The sequence below is a fragment of the Calidris pugnax genome, unplaced genomic scaffold, assembly GCF_001431845.1.
Source record: "Calidris pugnax isolate Ruff unplaced genomic scaffold, ASM143184v1 scaffold461, whole genome shotgun sequence".
NCBI lineage: Eukaryota > Metazoa > Chordata > Aves > Charadriiformes > Scolopacidae > Calidris > Calidris pugnax.
The window spans coordinates 634,180-651,047 of record NW_015091201.1 but is presented as its reverse complement, the minus strand read 5'-3'; the positions used below and the strand labels follow the sequence as shown (position 1 = coordinate 651,047).

Below are 16,868 nucleotides of genomic sequence, written 5' to 3'. Positions count from 1 at the left end.
CTCTCTTGTCTAGGGATAGGAGAGATTTGAGTAAGGCTTTTTTCACACTTGACACATTGATAATGTTTCTCCTGCGTGTGTCCTCTGTTGCCAAGAGATGGCTGGATGGTTGTGGTGGCCTTTGTCCCTGTGTGGATGCACAAGGCTCTCTGTCTCCCTCTCTGCTGCTTTCTCTCAGAAGAATAAAGGAACTTATTCACTCTGAAGACTTCATGAAACATAGTGTGTTTGGAAGTTTTCAGGAGGGTGGTGACATTACACATGCATCAGAGAGTGAACCAGCCAGACCATGTGTAACCTCTGGTGTTCCCTGCTCCCATAAACCCATATTATGGCCTTATAACTAAGAAAATGTGTTGGAGGGGTTGGTTTGTGAGCTCCTTCTGCAGGCTTGTCTGGGGACTCATCCAGTACTGGCCTGCTAAGTGCAGAAGCTTAGCAGGTCCCTTCCCGCCCAAGGGAGTTTATTGGCTGCACCTCACCTGGCTTTTTTCAAGTGTATTGGTACAAGGTTTTATTTTTTCCTTATGATGGTGCTTCTGAAAGATAAAGTGCAGGGGAGTTTGTCTGCTGCGCACTATGGTATGGCTAATGGGCATATACAATGTGGGTTTCTGTGTGTATTTGGGATGTGGATCGTGACTCATCTGAGTCCACATAAGAGAAACGGAGATTTGGGCTTTGCCCATAGGAATCACGGTGTCTGCTTCCCAGGGGAAGCACGTCATGCTACTCTGTTGCTTGGTCACTCTTCAAGATGCTTTTCACTTTCCATTCACTGTCTGTTTCTCTTGTCTATTTATTTGCTTTTTTGGATTTTTATTAAGGAAATGGCACATTTTCTCCACCTCCACGCCGCCAAACCGTCCCTCCTCCAAAACCCAGACGCTCCAAGAAAGGTCTGTGTCACCCACTGCTTCCTCTTTGGTTTCTGCATTAGGGTTACAGACTGCATTGAAATTTTACTGCTTGCTTACAGGACCCTCAGCTGTTTGTCTCTGTACGACTGCTAGAAAGTGGAAAGAGAGCCCATCCCTGTGCTGGTGTTAAGTTTTTGACAACAGTGGTGTCATTTATAGTTTTGGAGCTTGACCTGTGCTTCCTGTTACGTCCCTCAGTCATGGTTACTGGCGTAGACTTTGAGTTGCATGAACAGTTTGCTTCTGTTGTTTGCTGCCTCGGTCTTTGTTCTTTTTATTGTTGTTTGTCAGTTGTGTCGTGTGGTCACTGTTGAAAGATGACTCCCACTGATGAGACATTTTCTTCCCTCAGCAGGGCTGGATAAACAGGAGAAGTACAAGTCTGATCCAGGTGAGATTTGCTCTTTTTTACTATGAGAAGAGGGGCAGTATATTTGCATGATTGTAATACAGATGCATTTTGCAGTCAAGAGCTAATGCAAGACCCTGTAGTGCTCCTTCAGAGCACTGTGAGAAAACAGTCATTCTCAGGAAAAAAGAGGTTTATTTCTTGTATTTAGTAGTGTTTTTTTAACTAAATAGGGGGTGTTTGTAGGTGGAGGGCGTGCATGGTTGTGCTTCGGAGGAGCAGGAAAATCCCTCATCTGATGCTCCAGTCCTTAAAATCCAAGGTCCCTAAAATGCAAGGACCTAAGCTCACTCTGCTTGGGTCCACCATCAGCTGTTAATGTCTAGGAGGCCAAGCCTTCAAATCTCTTGCTTGCCCATCCGGTGCTAACCCAAAGCAGCAATGAAATTCATAAAATGAAGGATTGGACAATGTGTGTTTTCTGTAACACCAGATTTTGCACTTGCAGACTCAGAGCAGGTCTGTAAGAAACGGGGCTGAGCGGGCAGGTGGTTGTGGAAATGCAGCATGTTCCCTGGGCAGCGAGGCCTGCCCTTGCCTTTGTCTCAGCCGATGCTGCCTGGGGCTCTTGCTGTTCCCCTGGCACTTGGAGGATAAATTTTGTGGCTCGATAGCAGAGCATGGCTTGGAGGGATTAGAAATATCTATTCAAGACACTGTGAAGAGACTGCTGTCCTCTGTGAGTGTGTATATATAATGTGTGTGTATAAACAGGAAACATAACATAAAACACTCCTGTATGTATAGACAGGACACCAGGGTGCTGGAATGGGAGCATGTCCCCAGTTCTGTGCTTGTGAGGTGATACAGGAGATCAGAAAAGCACTTTACCTGGGGCTTCTAAGATCTCTTCTCAGTCAGTTTCCTCCTAGTATTCTTTCTGCTCAGTCCGTTCCAAGAACAGTGAAGGAGTTGTTGTGATTTGGGATTTTGTCTTAGAACTTTCAGCTCAGGATATTTTGCTTTATTTTTTTCCTGCAGGCCAGAAGCATCAGGACTTCGAAGCTGAACTGCTGACTCCTCGACGTATGGTGGCTGTGTTCGACTATAACCCCAAGGAGAGCTCTCCAAATGCAGACGTAGAGGTAACAACCACCTGCTCACACCTCTTACAGGCTTCTTTTTCCTCTCTTTTTACTTCTATCCCAAGATACTTAGCATTTTGATCATTACCATAGCATGATAATATAACTGCCAAAAGGGGTTGGCTGAAGTCATAAAATGTAGAGTTTGCTGATAGATTTTCTCCTGCATTCTTTGATGGCAGCGTTCAGTTGTCTGTGGAGAACATGAAGCGACATACCCCTAATGATTTTCAGTCTGTGTCTCAGTGAAATTCTGTGAGCATCTTGTGGCTTCATAGCATCCTCTAGTGCTTAGACAGGATTTAGCAATTCTGGGGCAGGAGGAAGCAGCCCCTGTGTTAGCAACTGATCCGGGGCACCCACCCACGTACGAGTGTGAATGGACTTGTGCTACTTTAGGTGAGCGCGTCTTTTGTGTTAACTGCCTGGGTAGGTCTTTGTGCAACCAAGAAGACTTAGTTCCAATTTAATGGAATGATCCTCTTTTCAGGGACTACCTCCATATAATCCAAACAGTATTTTTGTAGATGAGTCTGTTTCAGGTGGAAAGAATGCAGAATCCTTTCTGCAGAAAGACTTTCTAAATTGGAACATGCTCTGTTCTCTGTTCCTCCATAGCAGCGTTAGTCTATTCTGAGCAAACATAAACATGGGGTTTGGGATCAGATTCTTTCCATGCATCCAGAAAGGAGTGTATGACCAAGAGGTAGCCCAGTTCAGGTAATGGTAGCCTCCCAAACTGAGTATCTCATGAGCAAGACAGCCTGCCTCTGAGGACAGAATGTTTTAAGGATGGTGGGTTATTTTGGGAGAGATTCAGTGAGAGCATCTAGCAACCAGCATCTGTATAGGCACTCGTACATCTGGCCAAAGAATACTTTTTAGCCCTTTTTGTCTTTTTTTTTTGTCAACAATTTTTAGTCAACAATGGGACTACTTCTTGCAGTGATTTGGTATTCCTTAGAGCCTTTCCTGTGGACAGAGGTGAAATTATTGAAACAAGCTGGTGCGGTTCTGTTGCATTGTTGGAGGTGCTCCCTGTTTGAACTCCCAGAAAATGTGGTCACATGTGTTGCTGTGAGGCTGCTGTTGGAACTCACACCCAGACACAGCCACATCAGCTGTGCCATGCTCTTGTGTCTGGGAGTGAAGTTCCCTCCGAGTGTTTTTCTGCTAGAACAAAGTAATTCACAACCAACAGGAGGAACCTGCAGCCTCCAGAGGTAAATTGAGTACTAGGGATATAATAAGGTAAATATATTAGATGTATGTCCCTTCCAGCTAACACTCTGTGTATATAAACCAGTGTGTCTTGAGTGGGACACGGCCTATTTGGAGACTCCACCTTTTTTATCTCAGAGCAGCTCTCTTGCTGTAACTGGGCAGTTCCTTCCATTAGAAGAATTTACTTAGACCTTTGTCTTCAGTCTTGTGCTCCATGGAGGGCATGCTGGGGTGGCTGACAGGATAGATGGATCTGATGGTGAAGGGTCACGCATGTTGTGCAGTAATGTTTTGTTTCTAGCTCAGATCTTCCCATTTGTATGCATTCCCGCTAGTGACTAATCCCTGAGCCTTGCATACAGAACAGGCTCATCCAAGGGAGTGGGATTTAGTATTTGCATTTAAAGAAATGAAAGGTATTTTTGGTGCTTGTTCAGCTTGTTCTCAACATACCTTTCCAGAATGGGTGGTAGATACTATTTTGAAGCCTTTCAAAATTGGTTTAAGATACAGGCTTTGCTCTTGTCCTAATGGTGCTACAAATATGACTAGGGGCTTAGGACACCTCTTTTATGACAAAAGGCTGAGGGTATTTTTAGTCTGGAGAAGAGAAGACTGAGGGGGAATCTGATCAATTCCTATAAATACTTAAAGCGTAGGTGTCAGGAGGATGGGCCCAGTCTTTTTTCAGTGGTGCCCAGGGACAGGGCAAGAGGGAAGGGGCACAGACTGGAACATGAGACGTTCCGTCTCAACATGAGGAGGAACTTCTTTCCTGTGAGGGTGGCAGAGCCCTGGAAGAGGCTGTCTAGAGAGGTGGTGGAGTCTCCTTCTCTGGAGACATTCAAAACCCACCTGGATGTGTTCCTGTGCAACCTGCTCTGGGTGGACCTGCTTTGGCAGGGGGGTTGGGCTACATGATCTCCAGAGGCCCCTTCCAGCCCCATATTATTCTGTGATTCTGTGAAATTATGAAATGCTTCCTTAGCACTTAATTCCACAGTTACCCACTTGGGTTGCTGTTCTGCATCCTGGTCCTGCAAGTCTTAACACTGTGGCCTCCTTCCCCCTGAGATTGTGCAAGAAGCCCTGGGTGACCTTGTGTTACTGGTGAGAAATTCCTGCAGTGCTTCTCCTGTGACTGTTCTCTTGCTCTCTGCAGGCTGAACTGACTTTCAGTGCAGGGGACGTTATCACTGTGTTTGGCTCCATGGACGATGATGGATTCTATTATGTAAGTACAAGGCTTGGGAAGGTCCTGTGGCTACATCTGAAATCGTGGGAGTCCATCTAGTGGCAGGAGAGCACAAATCAGGCAACAAAATATTCTGTTACTGGAAAAAAAATAAACCCAGATCTGCTTAGTGCAGGGCAGGTTGTTTCTGGCAGTCCATGCTTCTCCTGTAAGCCCAATATCCAAATGATTCTCAGTTTATGTCTTGGCGTAATTTGACTGCAGGTTTCCCAAAGCCTAGGGTGCATTTTTCTGTACCTACATCATCTGAGTCAGCATCTGCTACAAGCTGATTTGTCACCAAGCACTCAGACACGTGGTCTCATCCAGGGCAGGAGGCTAAAATGGTAACATGAGAATTAAAATGTATGATCACCCCCATCTGGCCACACTTCAATAAGCACTGGTATCTGGTTAATTTACTGTGCCTGCCAAGGAGCTGTGTGCTAGACACCATCCACCTTTTCCTGCACAGAAAGCAGTGTATCTTCATGCGTCAAAGTTGAGGTTCAGCTCCAGGTAAAGTCTGGAGGGGATCATTGTGAATGTTCTGTTTGACTTCTTTATAGTGGTGGCCAAACAACATTGCTGTGGTTGGTTTTGTCTCACCCAACCACCTGCTGTTGAACTGGAGACAATTTTTTAGGAATACAGCCAAGCTTGGTTTGCAACTCTGGACCTTAGTGAGCACAGAGACAATTCCTACAGGCATTGTACCAGTAGGACCTCATTAAAAAAAAAAAATAAAAAAAAAATACCAGAGCAAATCAAGTGCCTTGAGAAAGCCTGTTGCTGAGGGAGCTGGCAGACGTTATCGCTGGACCACTCTCGATCATCTTTGAGAAGTCGTGGAGAACAGGAGAGGTGCCTGAGGACTGGAGGAAGGCCAACATCACTCCAGTCTTCAAAAAGGGCAAGAAGGAGGACCCTGGGAACTACAGACCAGTTAGTCTCACCTCTGTCCCTGGGAAGGTGATGGAGAGACTCATACTAGATGTCATCTCCAAACAAGTTGAAGAGTGGGGGGTTATTGGAAGTGGGCAACACGGGTTTACCAAGGGTAAATCATGTATGACCAATCTGATAGCCTTCTATGATGCCATAACCGGTTGGTTGGATGAGGGGAGGGCAGCAGATGTCATCTACCTTGACTTCAGCAAGGCTTTTGACACTGTCTCCCATAACATCCTCATTGGGAAACTGAGGCAGTATGGGCTGGATGAGGGGACAGTGAGGTGGATTGAGAACTGGCTGTGTGACAGGACCCAAAGGGTAATTATTAATGGAGCAGGTTCAAGTTGGAAGCCTGTAACCAGTGGAGTCCCCCAGGGGTCAATACTTGGACCCGTGCTGTTTAATATATTCATCAGTGACCTGGACGAGGGGACAGAGTGTATCCTCAGCAAGTTTGCTGATGATACCAAACTGGGAGGAGTGGCTGACACCCCGGAGGGCTGTGCTGCCATCCAGCGAGACTTGGACAGGCTGGAGGGCTGGGCAAAGAAGAACCTCATGAGGTTCAACAGGGAAAAGTGTAGGGTCCTGCACCTGGGGAAGAAGAATGTCAGGCACCAATACAGGTTAGGGGTGGACCCGCTAGAGGCAACTACTGAAGAGAAAGATCTAGGGGTCCTGGTGGACAGTAAAATGGCAATGAGTAAACAGTGTGCTCTTGCGGCCAGGAAGGCCAATGGTATCTTGGGTTGTATAGGGAAGAGTGTAGCCAGCAGGTCAAGGGAAGTCATTCTCCCCCTCTACTCTGCACTGGTGAGGCCACAACTGGAGTACTGTGTCCAGTTCTGGGCTCCCCAGTTCAAGAGGGACAGGGAACTACTAGAAAGAGTCCAGCGTAGGGCTACAAAGATGATTCAGGGATTGGAGCATCTCCCTTATGAGGAGAGACTGAGAGAGCTGGGACTCTTTAGTCTGGAGAAGAGAAGGCTGAGGGGAGACCTTATCAACGCCTACAAGTATCTCAAGGGAGGGTTGAAGGAGGAGGGAGCCAGACTCTTTTCAGTGGTTCCCACCGAGAGGACGAGGGGCAACGGGCACAAGTTGGAACATAAGAGGTTCCACTCAAATATGAGGAGAAACTTCTTCACGGTGAGGGTGACGGAACCCTGGAACAGGCTGCCCAGGGAGGTTGTGGAGTCCCCTTCTTTGGAGATTTTCAAAACCCGCCTGGATGCAGTCCTGAGTAACATGCTCTAGCTCTAGGCAATCCTGCTTCAGCAGGGGAGTTGGACTAGATGATCTCTATGGTCCCTTCCAACTCTAGAAATTCAGTGAAATTCAGTGAAATAGTCATGTTCCAGTTGTGTCTGGGATAGCAGTGGAATTTTTTTTGAGATTGTAGAAGTGAGTGTGTTGCTGGAAGAGATTTGTCATGGCTTGCTGCCAGCTTGTGTTCCTTTACTATCCTCTGTGTTTTTGCACTTTAAATTGTTCCACAACTAGGCAAGAATGTGACTCATGAAATTTGCTGAGGATCTTTCCAACCTGAGTGTGTTCCTGGGCTTCTCTCAGACCATAATCTAGCTGTGGGACTGCTCCTCCATTTATTATTTCTTCATCAGCCAGGAAACCTGATGTGAGAAATGAATGTTGATCTTGCAGGGAGAGCTGAACCAGCAGAGAGGGCTTGTCCCATCTAACTTCTTGGAAGCTGTAACTTCGGATGGAGGCATGGTCGAGGACATTCATTCAAAAGATAAAGAAGCTTTTCCACTGAGTGCTGAGAGTCAGGTAAGATTTTGTGGCTCTGCATAATACAGACCCCCAAAGTGTGGTGTGGCTGGAGATTGGGCTTTGCACAGCATGCAGCACCTGATGGAATCATTTAAATTATTGCATGTCACTCAGTTCATCTCATGGGAGATGCCCAAAGGTTTAGAGGGGAGTGCTACCCGCTATTCTTGAAGACTTAGCTGTAGTGCAAAAAAGAGGCACAAAGCAGCAACATCCACTGGGGCCTCAATCTCATTATGGTGAGGTGAGCAAAGAGCATCCCAGGTCCCTCCAGCAAATTCTTTAGATCCCCAAAAGGGTCAGTGGTGAATCCTGCTGCAAGCAAAGCAGTTCAGGCAGCTCCCCAGACATGTGAAATTCCTCAGATATGCTCATATCCATGCCAAAAAGTTCTGGACACCCAAACACCAATGTTCTTCCACCCATCCTGAGTTTAGATAAATGTTAATCCTATCCAAGGTGCTTCCAGATAAATTCAAAACACATTGGGGATTTTCCCAGACAGATCTGTGGGATGGATCCTACAGCTTTGAAAACATCCCACAGATGCAGGTAATTCAAAGGCTGAGCTAACCCTTGCTTTAAGTTACTGATACTTTTGAAAAAAATGTTTAAGTGGGAGATTTGGGCCATCTCTTAGTCCTCAATGGGTGAGATTAAAATTGTAGCACCTCCCTGGTCACTCCGGACCTCCTATGCTGTGTCATTCTAGAGAGTGGGATGCAGGCAGAGACACAGCTTGGTCCCAGCTCACATGTATTCAACCTTCAGTTCTTGGGAGGATATTTGCACCGTCAAGTGGTGCCAGACCCATAAAAGTGTGTAAGAGCAGGCCCAGATTGGCTTTGAGCCAGCCCTTACAGAAGTATGTGGCCCTGAATCCTCCTCTGTTGAACTCCCCACTGGTGCCACCCTAGCTTTCCTGCTCTCTGCAGCGTTCATTGTCCTATTTATCATTCTCAGTTCTTGCTTTTCTCTGTACCCACCTCCCTTTTCTGTCTTCAAATGCTGCCTGTCTCCCTTAGGCTTCACCTGTAGCCTCTTTTCTTGCTTCCAGACATTTCAGGCTTTGTGGGTAGAGAGTCTGCACTAGAGTCTTGGTGCCTTCTTACAAAGAGCAGGTGGCAGGCCTGACTCAGAAATAAGGTTTGTGGATAGCGTACTGGATTGTCTTCTAAACTCAGAAGTTGTCTGGGTCCCTTATGCTTACCTGTTTGGGACGCTCAGTCTCTTTCCTCCCAGCCCATAAGTGTTGGTCCGTGCTGGGGAATCACAGGTTAATTAGCTGTTCCTACCACGGTTTAAGAACCCTGAGATTACACAGGTCTGACTTCCCTGGGGGAAAACCAGAGTTCCGAGTGGGTTTCCTTCTTCAGTTTCCATCTCCAAATGATTTGCTCTTCCCAAATAACTCATCTATTGGAACCTAGGGTGCCAAAGGAGACCTGAACCAGTAAGGTCCATACAGGTTGAATTCATAGTGTAGCTTATTGCAGATCTTACCCTTCTCCCCAGCATCAGCCAGCAGCAACAAGGGCCTGTTTCAGATGCCGAGGTCGTTATCCCAGCCCCAGGCTGGGTCCTCCCAGAAACCATGGGCAACCTTCAGGGCTCAGAGAGCTGATCTGCCACTTGCAGACGTGAAAGGTTTGGCTTAGCTAATGGTGTTTTATTAAGGGCAAGTGAGAGGGAGGAACTCTGCTGATTAACAGGGTGACATATACAACAAATCTGTCCTTATTTCAAGTACTCCTATTTGCATCCGTCTCTTCTGTTTTACTGGTGAGGAAATGGCGACACCAGTTTGATGTCCCATGCCCCAGGCTCTGTCACAGGGTAGCAAAGCCCTGCCCACCTTGCTGCTGCTCCCGCTTGCTGCCCTGAGGCTCGTTGCTGCCCTGCTCTCTCCACTCTCCACTGGTGCCAGGTTCCCCTGTATACAGCAGTTTTGGTAGTCGGTTGATCCATGAGCAATCCATTCCTCGTAGTCTGAAGTCTGGGGACTTGGAAAATTCAGCTGATGATGATTAAGCCAATTTTATTTCAGCAGGAATCCACATTAACTATCCAGGCATGACTTTGTGTTGGCCACCTCTGTGCGGTGGCAGATGGCCTCCTGTCCCGCCGCCTCCCCGGGATCCCTGCCCTGGGGGGTCCTGGCTTAAGCACTCTGTGCATCCTGCCTCCTGCTTGGGCTTTGCAATCCAGATCCGTCTAAGCAGCTTCCAAATATGAAGGCTGTGTTTGCCCTCTTTTAAAAGGGGTACATTTACCCTGCTCATAACCAAGCTTTATTACGTGCAAGCATTTATATGCATACATATATATACTCCATACCTACATTTAAGTATGTGTAGTGATTACCGAGGAGAGGCAGAACCTGAGCCCGCTGAGTTTTTGGCTCTGTCACACCGTCCCTCCCTGTGGGCAGGACACCTGGTGGCTGAGGCAGAAGGAAGACCTCCCACTGTAAAACGTATATACACTAATGGCCATCCCTGAGCTGAACGAACTCCCACAGTGAGAAAGCCGTGCCTGGGGTTTCCCAAACTCCAGTGACACATTCACTCCATAGAGTTAAGGAGCTTGCTTGTCGTAGTGTGTTGTTGGCACATACAGCGCAAACAGAAGCACCTTCGCAGCTGCTGTTTGGGGTGGGGGAGAGGAGGATATGCAAAAAATCACCAAAGGCAAAAGGTGCCTGGCAGCCTCTAGGGAGTTGTTGTTTGAATCTTCCGAAAGACAGTAGGGCAGAGCAGACCCCCTTCAGATTCACCAGAATTTGAGACCTCACACGCCAGGGACACGCATATGCATCATGGTATCACGGCAGAGCTTTGGACTTGTATTAAAGGTTTCAGTCTTAACAGAAGCTTCTCCAGCATGATCGTGAATGATTTTTAAATCCCTTGTAACTTCTTGGATTTGATGTTTCCAGCCTGTCTGTTCTTCACCCTTCCCTTCTCCCTGCTGCAGTGCCAAAGGCCTGAGAATAAGGACAATTCACTCTCCAAATTGAACTGGGAAAGGTGGATCATTTTGAATTATTTCTGAGCAAGTCTTAAAATACTGGCAACTGGAAAAAGTTTAACTTTCAAACTGACATTTGGGGATTTGACTAAGCAATAAAAAATACGGCCCAAAGAGGAGCATCCAAGAAGTTACAATCTCAAGGCAGGGCCCACAACCTAGAGCGGTTGCTTCACTGCTGCAGCTGTCAAATATTTTTGCATCAGTAATGTGCAGTTTCTGTCAAAGACCGATTGTAAAGCACCTTCAGAAAGTGTTTGATTCTAATTTCATGTATTTATTTCTGCCTGTATTATGCACCCGTGACGGTTCTTTTCTTCAGAGAATGAGGAAGAGAAGAGTCCAGTGATAGATATGAATGATACATTGAGAAAGAGCAACCATGTAAGTTTGTGTGAGAAGATCTCTTCAATCTCCCACCCAGCCAAGTGTATTCAAGGGTCCTGCACCTGCAGTTTACTCCTTATTTTGCTTGTAGCGTGACAGGCTGGTTTGGGGCTCTGTTAGCAAGTCTGTTAGCTTCACATCCTCCAGTGGCAGACCTTTCCCTGCCAGATTGGTTCTGTATTAAAGACAAGCCTTAATCTGGTCAGCACAGGAAATGCAAGTGTTCGGAACAATTATCTGGTGGTTTTGGGAATCGTGATGGGACTGTGCTGGATATTCAGGTTTAGAAAAGACCTGCTTTGTAATTCAGCCTGCCTGTTGTACCAAAGCTTCGTTTAGCCTGTGCAGAATCTTGCTCAGGCTGAGCACACCCCATATTCAGCCTGTGGTTTTTTCCTTCTTGATTTTACCCTTTCCTGAACATAGTCCTGAAAAACCCCTGCACGCTATCAAGTTCAAGTAGTAACGTTTAGTCCCTAAAACCAACCTTGCGTGGATAATTGTTCTGTTTGATAGTGCTTAAAGAAACAGTTCTGGGGCTGGGGGGTGAGACCCCTGTTTTGGGGGGCAGTGGGAGGAGATCTGTGTTTTTCTTAATTTCAAGCATTGTTTTCCTGAAATTGTGCAAATCAATACCTGAGACAGCACTGAAAACCGCCATCTGAAAACGAACATGACTGTTCTGTTTATCAACCCTAGCAGCTTTTATCAGGATCTTGACAGAGACATTTTTCCTTCGTGTTTCTCTTAGGGAAGAAACCCTAATTTTAGTATTATTTGTCTCTTAGCAGATGAATCTGTGAACTGGTTCTGTTGCTTTTCTGCCTTATAGAGACCTCTGAGAATATGTCCACGTGCTTGTGTGTGAGGGTGCCTCTGTGCGTGGAAAGCTGCCTGGGCAACGTATACCACGGCTGGGAATCAGCAGGACTTTTGGCCACAAAGACAGGAAACTGCTAGTCACTTCCTCTTAACTGTTGGCTATTTGATAATGATGTTGATGCTGTGAAATACTTATTACAGTAAATAATTTGTGATATTTGTGAGTTGGCCTGGGTACCTGCCTCTCATTTTGCAGGCAGGCTTTTACGCTCTACAGGAGAAATTCTGTGAGGTTTGCTGGGCCACTTCAGAACTGCCCTAAAACTGTCCCACCTTTGGCAGAAAAACAGTTCCCAGTGGTGGGTGGGCACCAATCCTCTGCACCCTGTCTGTGCAGGGACATTCACAATCACTCTACATCCTTTGGGGCTGCTGAGCCAGACAAGGCCCGAGCTTTGTAGGGGAGATCACTCACTGTGTGTCGGTGAGACCCCTTCTGATGTCAGCCCAATGCTTTTGTGCATTTTATCCAAGGATTCTTCATTGCACAATACATAAATAGTTTCTGGAGCAGACCCCAGGATTCCTGCTTTTGCACACAGCTAACACAGTAGGCTACCAAGTTAACCCTCATCTGGCTTATTTTTTCTCTTTGCCTCTGTAAATCTTGCATTAGGGGCTGGAAATGGTTCATCTAGATTAATTCAGATCTATTTCCAGACTTCTCAGACCTGACTGGTGCTTGGGCCATCAACACCAAGTGCGCAGCTCACATGTGCCTGCTGCCAGGAGATACGGAGATGGCAGTTGATGCTGCAGCATTAGTTGGAGGAGAGGATCTTGCTGGCAGAGCGCAGCTTTCACACCGTCCAGGCTGTGCCATCGAGCCCTCTGCAGTATGGTCTTGGCAGTAGTTGGCTTTTCCACACAGCGCTGCGTATCTGGAGAGTTGTAGAGGTGCTTCTGAAAGTGGTTGGAACAAGATTTCCAAGTGAAAACAGAATGTGAGTTCAGGAAAAATCAGCCACTGTACTGTTTACTGTAAGGACGAGGGGTGGAGAGGAATTACATCTCCGTCCCTGTATCCACAGACCCTGAGTAAGAGGGAGTCTGATGGCACTGTCACTTGAGACGGTTTAAAATCATTGCTGCAAGACAGTAGTTGACTCTCAACTTTCTGTAGTTGGAAGAGATCGTATATTCTCACCAAGACAGAGCTCCCTAAGTGTGCTGTGCTCCTGTCTGTTCAGAGCTGACCTTATAGGCATTGCATGTACTGAGTGTCACTGGAGAAGAGGTTTCTGCTCGTCTTGTACCAGAAGTGCTTTCTTCCTGCAGCAGAGAGAAGCGGCTGGAATACAGCAGCAGAACTTCAACCTGTGAGAGGAGGAGCCACTTTTTATGCTCTTGGTTGCACAGTAAGTGTTTCACCCCTGAAACAGCAGCAGGGCAAAGGAGCGGTGCTGCTTTTGCTTTTGACCCTAGGAAACTTTAAATAAAGTAACCCACAGCACACAAAGTATGACTGTGCTCTTGCTGTGGCAGTAACATTATGTCTGTGCATCTGCTGGACTCAGCAGCTCTCCTCAGGCAGAGCGTGGGACCTGACCAGAGCACGTCCACCCCCACCAGTGAACTCCAGCTGCTGCAGTTCTCCACATCTGCTGTGTGGGGCTAATGTCTGTGCTCTTCAGTAGAGCTTCCTCCCCAGTGCTGCCGCCGTCATTAACTCATCTTCTCTCTTGGAGCTGTGGCTGCCTGCAGACCCTGAAGGGATACGCACTTGACTCACCCTGACTTGGTGGGACCCAAGCAGAGAGATGATGACATGATGTTTCAGCTCCAGCCTCTGTCATGTTGTGTTTTGGGGAATTCCAAGACGGAGGGTACAGCTGGGAGCTTGGGAGATGTTGGTTTGTGAAAGCCGTGTGGAAGAGAAGGCAGTGGGACAAGTGCTCTCCAACGCTTCAGAAACCCAGAGCCTCTTCCCTGCTGAAGTTCGCAGCTTCTTGGGAAAAATGGCCTGCCACATCAGAAATGGTCACTGTCCAGACGCCTAAACCCAGCAAGAGGAGATCGTGGAAAAACGGCTGCTGCTGGGAACTGACCTGCCATTAGTATTTTGTGAAGAGGAACTGAGCCCAGGACTCAGTTCCTGGGCTCTTTCTGATTTCCAATAGCCCTTTCCAGAAAGAGCAGCATAAAGTGTGTCATTTGGGACTGTGGATCCCAGTTAACGCTCTCAGGTGACTTAGGAACACATCAGTTGCTGTGTGCTGCTTGGTCTGAGACTTCTCCATGTCCTGCTCCATCGTGAACTTTTTCTCCATTATTGGTGCCACTACAGAGCATCAGGCTTTGCTTTCTGCCCCTCCTGTGACTAGATCTGATGGATGCTGAGCAGCCTTGCAAGACCCCGAATTTCTCTTCTTACCGTGGCAGACGATGGCTACTGTTGCAGAAGCCTCCTAGCTTAGCCAGCCTCCTTGAGCTTCTGAAGATCTTGCACAGCCCTTGTTCTTATTACGTCAGGTTTTTCTTAACGTCCTGCCTTCCGTCCCAGCGTGTGCTGGGAGCCCACCAGGCACACAGGGATGTGTCAGTATCTGTCCGTCCCTGCTCTCATGGAGGCGCTTCACTTACAGCATCTTCAGCTGGGAAGCAGTGTCTTTCACTAAGTCCTCAGTGGGACTTCGCTGCTGTCCCAAGTTAGCCCAAAGTTGAGGAATTTCAGACTCTCTGAGATCAAGTGGGGTCTGGGTAGTGGGTACAGAAAAGTTTAAATCCACTGGAAACTTCCTGACTGGATCTGCAACTGCATGGAGGAGCTGAGCCTTGCAGGGTGAGGGACAGACTGGCGGGAGAAGGCAGGGTTCTCTGGCTGAGGTTTTTGTTGGTGTGATGTCCTTTGTCAGCTCTAACTTCTCCTTTTTTCTTTTGTTTTCTCTTTTTCTCCCTTAGTTAAGTCCAGATGGGTCTGCTGATCAGAGCGACTCCTCACCCACTCCTACTCTACCACCTTCCTGCCTTGTCATGGGCGAGCAGTGTCCAGAGCAGGCATCGCTGGCCGTTCTCAAATGCAGTGATGTACCTGGTCAGAGTAAAAAGAAGAAAGGCTTCTTCTTCAAAGGAAAAAAGCTTTTCAAAAAACTTGGGTCCAGTAAGAAAAATTAACAAGGGATTTATTGTTCTGTAAAGACTGCCTGTGCAGTCCATACACACAGGGACTGAAAATTCAGGAGAAGCCTTCTGCAATAAGCTGATTAGAGTATTTTCATAGGGGAAAAAGTGTATGTTGAATAGAGAAGACTCTTCAGTGGGTCTGTGCACTGTGGTCTCTGCTGAGAGCCCCGCCATGGGTGCCCGCACAGCGTGGGCAGTGGCTGTGAACACAGTGTCATGGCACTGGGGTGTATGAGGCCTCAGCTCCAGGATACAGCTACCTCCACAGTAGTGTGTCCTGCTCCATGCAGCCCTCAATGCACCAGTTTCCTGTAAATATTTTAATTTAAAAAGTATATTCTGGCTGTAAGTTAGCTAAATGGCTTTTCCCAGCAAAGCTCCGGCCCCTTAGGAAGATATCCCTTGTACTACACACCCTGGTATTTCTCTGGTCCAAAGGAGGTTGTGTCAACTCCTTCATGTCCTGCAAAGAAAATTTGTACTTTTCTGTTCCCGTGAACCCCCTTTGCTGTCTCTGGGCTGACGAGTGAGTTATTTGTACTGTAAACCTGTAAATATGCAGCTGTGCCTAGGAGCATCCCACGCTGCCTCAGTCACGTTTCGGCACGAGGGTTCCCAGGGAGGAAGGAGCGGTACCCTGTGACAGGGGTCGATGCTTCTGCCGTAGGGTGAGCTGCTCTTGGCTGGTTCACCTTGACCACACACTGGCTGGGGACTCCGCCTTATTTATTTATTTATTTATCTATCTATCTATTTATTTATGTATTTATTTTTCGTCTGCCTCTTTCGCAGTTTCCTTTGGCTGTTTCAGTGGGCTGCTCCTGAGCTGGAGCATTTGGAGAGCAGAGCTGGGGATGGAGAGATTGCAGCTATTTTCATACGAGATGATGTGTTCCTTGAGTTAAGACACATCCCTTTCTAAGCCACGGAGAGTTTTGTACTACATGGTTTCTATCCTTTTCAGTGTTTCTTTCTTTGCATGTTTCAGTGGGTACTTGTTTTGAGAAGGACAGTTATGTGAGGTACGTGAATGATGCCAGCACAGTGTCCGCGAGTGTTGGTGATACGGTATGTTTTTATTTAATATCAAATTTTATTATAATAAAGTCTATTTTCACAAAAATACATTTTCCTTAAAAAAGCAAAAGATTCAGTGATGCTTCTTCTGGGGATGGGGGGACAAAGGGAAAAATTATGCCAATCACTTGCACCTTGAGGGTGCCGCGCAGCACTTCATATAGGAGCCCGCCTTCCCTGTCGTCGCGGTGTGAGCTGCCTGCTCTGGGAGTGAAAAATCTTTGCCTCTCCTGTTTCAGAGACCTAATCCCGGAGGAAGCAGCGCTGGGGTGTGGTTACACGGGGTTATACTGTGCCTGAGCGCAGTTTACACCCCGTCCAGACCTGAGCTGGACGTGCTGATAGCCCTCCTGCCCTGCCCGGGTGGCTCCGTGCAGCCCCAGTCCCTGGGTCTGGGCACTGGACCTGTGGCACTGGCCAGAGGTCGGGGAACCTGCGCAGCCGGTTGTCCTCCCGCAGTCCTGTTCTCTGTTCTTTGGTGGGACCCGTGTGAGGGTGCTCCTGGATGTGAAGGGTAAGTGCCCGGCTTTGGGCAAAGCCCCCTACTCGTGCTGGGGGCTGACAGCAGGTGGGTGGGCTGCTGAGTAAGCCTGGGCTGAGCCAGCTCCTCCCACAGTTCTTCAGACCACCAGGTTATAAGAAGCCTCCAGGAGCCTAGCCTCTGCCCACTGAGCTCAGGGGGATATCTAGTGCTTGCTTGTGTGCCTCAGTGGGTGCCTCAACCAGCTGCAGCACATACAGCTGGGCGC

General features: G+C 47.6%; 1 protein-coding gene across 12 annotated transcripts in view; it reads left to right on the top strand.

The window, feature by feature from the left end:
- Positions 1–16,189, top strand: part of BZRAP1 (benzodiazepine receptor (peripheral) associated protein 1) — a 59,751-nt gene extending 43,562 nt beyond the window's left edge. For 6 of the 12 annotated variants that reach the window (XM_014959741.1, XM_014959732.1, XM_014959729.1 and 3 more), the window contains 6 exons: positions 828–899; positions 1,273–1,311; positions 2,311–2,414; positions 4,801–4,872; positions 7,489–7,617; positions 14,821–16,189. In XM_014959741.1, the coding sequence (XP_014815227.1) occupies positions 828–899; positions 1,273–1,311; positions 2,311–2,414; positions 4,801–4,872; positions 7,489–7,617; positions 14,821–15,033 (629 nt within the window). In that variant the 3' untranslated portion in view covers positions 15,034–16,189. Of the gene's footprint in view, positions 1–827; positions 900–1,272; positions 1,312–2,310; positions 2,415–4,800; positions 4,873–7,488; positions 7,618–10,972; positions 11,035–14,820 lie in introns of all 12 variants that reach the window. The other 6 variants (XM_014959730.1, XM_014959735.1, XM_014959738.1 and 3 more) reach the window with 5 other exon arrangements.
- Positions 16,190–16,868: the final 679 nt, after the last annotated feature.